At 41.4% G+C, this 10,340-nt stretch overlaps 1 protein-coding gene across 1 annotated transcript; it reads left to right on the forward strand.

Annotated features, from left to right (window-relative positions):
* Positions 1–45: 45 nt before the first annotated feature.
* letm2 (leucine zipper-EF-hand containing transmembrane protein 2) lies at positions 46–9,752 on the forward strand. Its single transcript, XM_028414470.1, has 11 exons — positions 46–309; positions 972–1,040; positions 2,145–2,688; positions 4,160–4,303; positions 4,909–5,052; positions 5,176–5,379; positions 5,500–5,619; positions 5,729–5,848; positions 6,596–6,733; positions 7,428–7,496; positions 8,090–9,752. The coding sequence occupies exons 2-11, from the start codon at positions 994–996 to the stop codon at positions 8,144–8,146; spliced, it is 1,587 nt and encodes a 528-aa protein (XP_028270271.1). The 5' UTR covers positions 46–309; positions 972–993; the 3' UTR covers positions 8,147–9,752.
* The last annotated feature ends 588 nt before the right edge of the window (positions 9,753–10,340 follow it).

Below are 10,340 nucleotides of genomic sequence, written 5' to 3' on the forward strand. Positions count from 1 at the left end.
TCTTTCACGACATTAGACGATCTTCGGTTCCTCCGCACACAACATTCACGCATGTACAGTGTGACCTTTCAGTGCAGCTGCCTGGGAAGGCTGCATACTCGGTCCGGAGCTGAAACTCGACGCATCCACGGACCTACGAAAGTATAAACCCACCGTAAATGGGTTTATCAGCACACCAGCCGTTACTTTCGTCGCTATCGTTTACATTTGTCGATTGTTTTGGATGGATTATCTTATTTTTGTCTCACCGAGAAGTCTTACAACGCCCAGTCAGCAGCGGCAGCCATAGCTCGGTCACTGACGCTGGAGGTTAGTGGGCTCGTCATCCGCGTTCTGCCATTTCATTAGCTAGCTAGCTGCGGCAGTTGCCGGCTAAGCTAACGAGCTACCGGCTAGGCTAGCGTAGGGTTCTAGCTTAGCTATATGCTAGTGGGAACTTGCGGGTTAGGAATATAGCGATAAAGGTGATATAATATGAGTTTTAATATATTTAATAGGTATAGAAATCTTAACACTATTTAAAGTTCTGATGTTTGGATCAACATACGTTGACTACCAAAACGTTACGTATTTCCTCTTTAAGTTTAGCATACATTCCTACGGCACTAAATCAAACCTGAACAGGATATATGTATATGTTTTAAACTATTTACAACTCTATAAAGGTGTCTTATTAGTAGTATTTTAATGAAGTGTCTATAGGTGTCAGTGCTGGATATCTGTCAGACTAGTAAACTATGTTGTTACATAATACTGAACTAACTTGCTGTCGCGTGTTCGTGCTACTGTTAACGCTGTCACATTATTTACCTAATGTCTGTCTGTTAGGTTGGCTAATGACCCTGTAAATGATTGATTTGTTTTGGTGTCGTTTAGTATTCTGTCGTTGCACCATACGAGTGAAAAGTAACCGGACCCCTCCATGCTCTCTCTCTCTCTCTCTCTTTTTGTCTCCATGCGTGCTTTTACAGAAAACTGTAATCTGTTGCTGCAATGGCAGTCTTTAGTCACCAGGTGCTCCTTGCAGTCACAAGATCAAGGTAAGCAGGCATTGCATGTTTGTATTTGTACATATTCTGTTGAAGAGGCCTGCTCTCTCGTCATAACAGTTGCTCACAGTAATTGCAAACTCTGAGTGCCTGCAGTCTGTCTGTCTCAGTGCCTGCTGCAGCAAAGCTCCTATATGTCTTGTACCCAGTCACAGACAAGATGCAAGATCACAAAAGGCAGCACAGTTTGCTTGTAGGGCTGATTGCTCCTTTTCCTTACCTTTGGTAAAGTTCCCATGCCTCCTGAAATTCCATAATGTTCAGCTATGCATTAACCATCGGAACCGCAGGTAGTTACACGATGCATTGTAACCTAGAAGATAAAATCTGCACTCCTCTGGGTTGATGGAGCCATCTTTTGCATAAGCAGGTCTTTGTTTTTGTTTGTTTGCAGTCCTGTTTATGGTTTCACACTGTTCCAGTGAACTGCAAGTGACAGAAATGTGTCAATAAACATTGCAGTGTGCCAGCCTGCAAAGGAAGTAGGAAGGCCACAAGCTTGTAAACTGTCCAGGAATTCTAACAACATTTGTTCGGCTGAGTTTTTGCTGTCAGATTAAATTGTGTTTAAAATGAATGCATTAGTCTTTAAATCACTGTTACCACTAATATTGTCGTTAGTATGTACGTCACTGTATCAATGTTGTTTGGTTTGTACCCACATGCTTCCCAGTGGGAGGGGACATTTGAGCAGTCACCAGATGTGAACTGCAGCAGGATTCAGTATCTGTGTTGTAGGCCTGTACTAAAACAAAAAAAGTATGCTCAAGAACAGATGAAGGTTTCCTAGAATCACCTCATTGGAAAGCCTTGCAAGATGAGTGGTTGGTGTGATGATTCACCTCAGCATTTAAGAGTTTCCAGGAATTTTTTTTTCTCACCAGACTGAATGCCACAGCAGCTATAATTGTAGGTGTAGCAGTCAATTGAAAGGTAATCTTTTTAGGTGTCCTGTGGCAGTCATTCTTCTTTTGTTTTTTTATATAAATGTAAACAATGGAAGTTATACTATACTTACTTTTGCCCAACATGTAGACAATGTACATCATAGACAAAATAATGTAATATTCAACCATTGTTTGTCTCTGTCAACAGGGGATCATATTTATTGTCCAAGAGGAACAGTTGCTCCTCTCTGTCTTCCAAAGCTTATATCCACATAGACGCTTCCCGCCACATCTCGTCCTCATTCCCACTCAGGCACTCCCGCCACAGCTACCCTCACTGTTTCTGCAGCCACACACTCAGCCGTGGCCAAGGCTCCGCCCTTCTTGCCCGCACTCTCCACAGCTCAGGTGTTTGGCTCCAAGACATTAGGCAGGAGGACCCTAAGGCCTCACCAACGGCAGCTGCCGCCGCCCAGGAAGCTACAAAGGACCCTGTAGCTGATACATCTCAGTCCCAACCTACATCAGCTCCCACTCCAACGGCCACTGCCACTACTACTACCACTGCAGCTGCTGTCCCTCCAGTTCAGGAGAGGGCCATCGTGAAAAAGTCTTTGTATCAGAGGATTGTTGATGAGTTGAAGCATTACTACAATGGCTTCCGATTACTTGGAATTGACATCAAGATTGCTGGGAGGATGGTGTGGAGGTTGCTGCATGGACATCTGCTCACTCGTAGGGAGAGGAGACAGGTAAGCGACGTGGCCTTGTTTGTAGGTGGTTTTTCGGTCTACTTAATTTTAAGGGCACTTGGATGTAGAGGATTTATTGCGGTGATGGATATCATTTTATTGATCCCTCTCGCTCTTCTTTAAATGGGTTGAGTGTCATTACAAAACCTGTCAGTACTCTGCAGTCAAGTCAGTTTCAATTATCCAACCTCTTATCACAAATTTGCCCCAAGGGACTTCATGATATTCACAGCGTATGACCCTGCCTGTACTTGATTCAGTTTGGTGTCTAAAAAAAGAAAATAAGTAAAAATAGCATTTATTAATTAATATATCATCAACCGATGTACACAGATACATATATTAAAATACTGGTAAATAAAATTATATATATATTGCATAAACATCAGTCAAGTAAACTGGCAGATCACACCTCAGACAACAGCAGGCTGTCTGGTTCCTTTAACTGTTGTCACAAAAGAGTCTAGAGGTTTTTTTCCTTGTTCCCCCTCCTCTGCCACTCATTTCCTCTAGGGCGTTATCAGTACTTCATTTCATAGATAAATTTCATACAGAAGGTCACACCTTAACATGCCAGATAATAATGTGCACACGGGGAGTCCCTGAAGCTGAGCACCGGCAGGTACACAATGGTCCAGCTTTAGGCTGCGCAGAGTGACTGGTACCTTCTGTTCTTTCTCAGTGTTCACTGACTCCTTATAATCCAGAATGAGGTTAAATTTAATCACTGGCACTAAATCCTGCTTTGAAATACGCTCAGTGTTCGTGTGATCTGCCCTGTATTTATGTACGACTGTTATACACCAAGTCATGGAGTTTAATGTTTTACAATGGTATCAAGAACTCAGATGTACTGTATGGTGGTGGCAGAAAAATGTCACAAATACCTCAGGATCTTTTTTTTGGTAGATTTTCACCGTGTATGAAAGCACCATCCACAAATTAAAGCTACTAAATGTAGATTATTTAGGACACAAAACTGAGAAATACAGCTGAACACCTCTCAGCTTGCTGTGGACTGTCTCAGTGCTGAACGGCTTCGTTACTAGTAACCGTGAGGCTTTCAGAAACTATGTTCAGTCAGTTAAGGATAAAAATAACAATATTGAAAATGCCGAACACAGTCCTGCTTTGAGGCTTAAATTTGAACCTTGACAACTGTCAAAATTCTTATTTTTGTCTCTCCATGTGCCATGACACTAGTGGATCACTGAAAAGGGACATACTGTTACTGTATGTCTATGATTGGTCTACACACAAATGTACCCACAGAGACTCAAGCTGTGCACATGCCATGGTAAAACTATATTTGGTCTATTTTGGAAGGGGACAGACAGGCACATGTAACAGGTCATCTTGCATGCAGCATACGCCTCTAAATACCCAGGCACCAACCACAGTGCCAATGTGTGAACAGTGGCCCGTCACCCAAATTGTCTTACATCAGCAGTGTTGTTCTTTGTATTTACAGCTGATGAGGACCTGTGCTGATCTTTTCCGTCTGGTGCCCTTTATGGTGTTTATCATCGTTCCTTTTATGGAGTTCCTTCTTCCCGTCTTCCTCAAGCTTTTCCCAGAGATGTTGCCCTCAACCTTTGAGACAGAATCCAAAAAGGCATGTGTTCATTTACACACAGACACTCATTGACATATCACTGACCTTGTGACTGGGTTCATTGTGATTATGTAACTTCAAATACTCAGCTGACTTTTATCTAATCTTGGCAATACAGTTTGAGAGCTGAGGCAGGTACTGTATAACTATAAGCAGAGTAGAAACATTAACTAAAACAAATTACAATACAGCTTGAGGGAATTTTTGAAGCATTTGCTATTGTAGTGTAGATTAGTTTTTCAGTAGCAGGTTTCTGGTACAGCACTGTTCACTCTCTTGAAGTTCTGAATTACAGCTGAGTGATTCACAGATATGCTTTCGGGCTAATGAACAAGAGCAAGGTATCTGGCCTCTGAAAATTTGACTTAACAGAGCCAGAAACGGCATGCTGTGTTCACAAAACCATGAAAAATAATCCCTTTTTGAATAGCAAAAATCTGTAGATTAAGCTCCTAAGGTTCAGAAGAAGGTGAGCTCACTATTAAAAGTAGGAAAGTGAGTGGCTGAAAAAAGCAACAACAATGTTTGAAACTATTTCTGATGCTGTAATGTTCTGTATATGGGAAATATGTATATGTAAACTTACCTGTGTTTGTCCTCTGCAGGAGGAGAAGCAGAAGAAAGGTCTGGCTGCGAAGCTGGAACTGGCCAAGTTTCTCCAGGAGACAATTGCTGAGATGGCCCGAAGGAATAAGGCAAAGGCTCAGACACAGGTCGAGACGCAGAGCTTCTCCACATATGTTCAGAAGGTATGTTACTGCAAAGATATGTGAGATATATGTAATAAGGCCTTGTACTATTTTCTTCAGTATAATGTCTCTACTGTATAAGTTGCATCTTAAAATGATTGTGACTGTGTACATATGTTTTAGGTCCGGGGCACAGGTGAGCAGCCCACCACGAAGGACATTGTACGATTTTCTAAGCTGTTTGAGGACGAGCTGACGCTGGAGCACCTGGAGCGTCCACAGTTGGTGGCTTTGTGCAAACTGTTGGAGCTGCAGCCCATCGGCACAAACAACTTGTTGCGTTTTCAACTTATGATGCAACTGAGAACCATCAAGTCGGACGACGAGGTGAGGGACCAGGACATTGTGGTTTTTAGCTTGTATGACTTCTGCTGTATATCAGATTAAGTTTTGCCTTTTCTCATGCTTGTGCAACAGTTTCTTACTTCCCCTTTCATTTCTTCCCAGATGATTGCAGCAGAGGGCGTGGCAGCTATGAGTGTGTCAGAATTACAGGCAGCCTGTCGTAGTCGTGGGATGAGGTCTCTGGGTCTCACCACTGACCAGCTACGTCAGCAGATGCAGCAAGTGAGCAACTGAATGTTTGTCTAGCTTGACTGAAAAATAATACATAATACCCTTTTTTAGTTTGCAGTAGCTGATGTTGATGTTTTAATAAGAGTTCCTGTCCTTCCAGTGGCTGGACCTGCATCTGAAGGAGAACGTTCCTCCATCACTGTTGCTTCTCTCCAGAGCCATGTACCTCACAGACCTCAAACCAAAACCCCACGTCATCCCCCCCGTTCCCAAACTAGAGGTATGACCTGTACAGTCTACTTAAAATCAAACACAATGCTGCACTTACACTTCAGTGTCCAGATTAGCTGTACACCACTTAACATTCCAGCTGTTAAATAGCTGGTACTGAGGTCACTGACGTCTCTCTGTGCTCCTGAAAGCAGCAACTGTTTCATAACCATTTCTGTGTCTGGGTTTTCTAGTTCATTAGAAACAAGGGCTACAACAGACAACATCTTAAACAATACATGATAATGTGGATTTTATTGTAAGCACTAGTGAAGACGATGAAGATGAAAAACCACTCACATTACAGTGCTTCCAAATTATTGCACAACTGAGTTTGTCAACATTCAATCTGTTGTATTCATTGCATAAAGATTCCATTTTTAGAAAAACTTAATGCAGTTTCAACCAGAAAACATATTGACACATCAGGTTACAAAACTCTGATCCATTGACCTTGTTAGTCCACATGATCTCTGCCTTTGTTGAATTTGAGGCTGGTATTTCAGGGGGGAAAAAGTGGTATGTGACTTGCATAATTATTTGGAACTCAGTGTTAATAACATAGTAGTTTAGTTAATGTGACAGCCATCAAAGCATCCCGTCAAGCTCTCAAAAATGAGCACTCAGAACGAGCTAACTTATGCCAAGTTGGTCCATCTAAATTCAGAACTACAAGCAAAAATACAGCTATAGGTGGTTTATTTTGTTGTCTTACTGTGTTAGCCGTCTTATCAGATGTCTGTTGTTATTCATGCAGAAGGCTACTCCTCCTCCTCCTTCTTCTTCCTCCTCTACTACTACTACTGCTCCTCCAGTGGAAAATACAGGCACAAACAAGGCCTCTGTCAGTACTGACATGTTGCCGGACCCTGCTCTCATCATCAAAGACAGACCGGTCAGTGCCCATCTAAAAAACAAAGCCACAAATACACATCAGCATGAGATAAGATGTAGTGTATTGATGACTGAGAAGAAATGGGTCACATTAAATCTTCCTCCAAAACAGTAGATGTCTTACATGACATGCTGGAGGGGCCGTAGCCCCAGCACATGGATAGTTTCAGATGCTCATACACCACTGCAAACTACGTATACAATTACAGAGTGTTGACAAACACAGTGAGGATCAGCGATGCACTACGCGTTAAGACTCTTAAAGGAAGAGTTCAGCTTCTGGATAAATGCCTTTATTTGCTTTCCTGCTGGGATGTAAATGGTATAGAGTGAATCCACTATCAATTACAGCCATCACTTGATTACCTTAGCATAAAGATTAGGAAATAATTAAGGCATTCTCTTGTTTGCAGTCTTTGTGCTAAGCTAATTAGGTGTAGCTTCATATTTACTGTATTAACTGTATAGTACTGATTAAAATAGTATGTCAGTGTCATTTTAACTCTGTCAGAAAGCAAATGTTCATGCTGAATAGACCCCAACATGTCACATAGCCAGAAGCAGACCTACTATTTCTGGACAAATGAGAGCTGACTTGATAGTTTTAATAGGTAAAGAATAGTGAATGCTTGGATGAAGTGGCAAGATCCATATAATGACCTAATCAATGTCTTGTTTTTCTCTGTCCATATTAGGCAGAGGAGATGAGAGACAAGGCTCCTGTGATATCAGACAAACCTTTGACTCCTGCTGAAGTCCTTCAGGTGAGCACTCGGAAGTTTCTCTGACCTGCAGCATCTGCAGATCCAGCTTGCGGTTTTTTTGTAATCCAGTTAGTCTGTCCTGCTCAGATGCCTTTCACATGACTTGCTAATCTGCCATGGTGGGTCATAGGAACTCTTCTGGTTCTTCTACTAAAGGAAAAGAAGAGACAGTGGTTAGCAATGGGCATAGATTACTAATATACAGTCACTATTAGAGGCATGTTTAGGTTTAAAAATAACTCATAAATATGTCACATATGCACAGTGCTCACTCATTTAAAGTGATACTGTGAGATAAAAATACACATTTGGATACAGTTTTTGTATCCTTCAAATATTGTCAGTTCTCATGGCTTTATTTCCTGTGACAGCAAATTAGAGTAAGTAACCCAACATGTTGCTGGCATGTTAATGTTGTAAGAAATATAACAGTGAAGTGAAACCGTTGCTATCCTGGCAGATTCCCCAAACAGTGTAGTGGTCGAGGAGTATCTAATAAATGATAGCATAAAAAATCTAAAGAAAACAGCTCTCAGTTTTAGTGCACCTGACTGAATATGTTGTTAAGGTGAAGTCTGTTCTCGCTTCTACAGGCAAAAGCAGCAACAGAAGTGACCCAGAAGAGCAAGATGAGTGCCAACGGCGTGTAAACAGGAGCTGCAGTTTCTGGACTGAAGTGGGGATGGACTCATACAGCCCTGTGCCCTTAGGGGGATGTGACAGGGATGTAGTGGTCAGGTGACAGTCCAGTCATGGTCTACATTTCAGTAGCCCACAATTAAAGCTCTCCATAAAAGCCCGTTTGCTTCTCTGTTTGGACCAACATCTTATCCAGGAGTCCTCCCTACCACCCACAAGGAAAATTCTGCTGGTATTTCTGCAGCTTCTCCCTCTCGACCCTTCGCTTTTACGTTTGTGCACTCCGTTCTCTAACTCTCCATCATTATACTGGACTGGCAGACTACTACTGCTTTGATTTCTTTGACATAACGTCCAGGAAGTGATGCCCAAACCGCCCACAGCAGTTCTTGGTTAACTGTCTGTCTGATGGTTTCTTCCTGTAGTCCAGACACCCTTCTCCTCCCCCTCCTGTAAATTTGTAAATATCATGTATATTTTGTCTGTCTTACATCACAGAAGCAGCAGTTTTGTACAGTTTGCTATGCAAAGGCCAAGATTTTCTCTATATTACCAGTTTTATTTTGATTTTAAGAGAGAAGTCATCCATTTTTCCGAACTATGTTGCTGAACTTTTTGGTTCGGTAGCTGCCCCCCCTTTTGTTTTTGTTCATTTGTGCTCAGTGAGCTCAACTGTGCTGATGTGCTGAGGATGGCATGATTAGAATCGAAAAAGGTCCAGTTGGAAAGTACCTAATGTTTTTGGACCGGCCCTCCTTCTCAACAGGGTGACATTGACGTAGTTTACTGTGATTGAGAGAAGTGTCCCTCCTTTTGGGGGACTTCAGGTAAATCACAGTCGGCTTCCACTGGTGATTCCCAGAGAGGACAATCTGTAAAATAAAAATAAAAAAATGAAAATTGAATTATATATAAAGTTTATGTATTGTGTTATAACACTATGATGCTTACATGTCCTTAACCTGAAAAGGCAAAATACTGGATGTTCCATATAGATATACTTTTAAAATGGAGGAGCCACCAATGAGATGTTATTTTTTTGGTGCTGCGGCTCTAAGAGGTGAACGTGAAGTGTTGTGACTGAGTAACTCGGTGATCCACTTTAATTAAACCCCATAAACATGACCCCCTAAAGTAACTATTGGAAAGTTAAATACATGAAAACAGCTGTGAGTAGTTTGCTTCGTCCTTTGTAACCCTCTATTTGCCCTGTATACATTTGACAATGCTATTTATCGATAGGCACCTCCCTGGAGGTGGAGCCCATTAATGAGAGGACATTTCTTAAGCCAAACAATTGCTAGTGATTGAGTTACTGGTTTTTATATGTGCCTGAGGTTGAAGAGCGATTGTTTGCATTTGGTTCATCGGAGAACAGATTTGTACTACGTTAGTTGTTCTTTGATTTAATCATTACCTTAAACCTTTCTGTGGAATGTCTCCTTTTCCCTTTCCCATGCAGAACAAATTAGTGTTATACTTACAGTCACAAGTGTTGACGCTGATGGAAAAGTAACCAGCCTTTTCATCAACATCAGCTTTACACTTGTGATGTAAAAAAGAATCAGACTAAATGCTTTGTTGTCTAGTTTGCACTTTGATGCCATTTAAAAAAAAGAGATTAGAAAAGATTAGACTTTATCAGCACAGAGGTATGCCAAGTGGTTTTTTTGACTTCACAGTATATGAATTTAATTTGACGATTCATTTCTGCTGTGCCTCAGAGTGGGAAAAAAATGTCCCTTCTGCATCTGAAAAGCTATTAGAATTCATCTCCCTTTATGTCACCTGGTGGAACAGTTGGTGTGTGTGTTTACTTCCCAATGTTCAGCATCATGGTGTGTGTGTCAACAACGCTGTGCCTGTCTGGAAACGATGAATACCTACTGCTTTCACAGACGGTTTGATTCTTCTAGTTCAAAACTTCATTGCTGTCCAGTTATAGCTAATATTACCTTGCATTACATTTATGCATCACTCCACCAGGGTGGAGGAGTTTGGGGTTGATGAAAACAAGAATTAAAATCATGATACCCTTCATTCGTCTCCTGTCTCTGTTTGACAGTACTTTTCATGATGCACACAAACATGTGACATTACTTTATACATTAACATACATAAATACTTTGTGGCTGTGCACTTGCTTAATTATGTCACATTTTTTTGCCCTTTTGTTGGGGACACAGGAGTCAACAGGTTTTAGAT

Source organism: Parambassis ranga, chromosome 9 (genome assembly GCF_900634625.1).
Source record: "Parambassis ranga chromosome 9, fParRan2.1, whole genome shotgun sequence".
Classification (NCBI taxonomy): domain Eukaryota; kingdom Metazoa; phylum Chordata; class Actinopteri; family Ambassidae; genus Parambassis; species Parambassis ranga.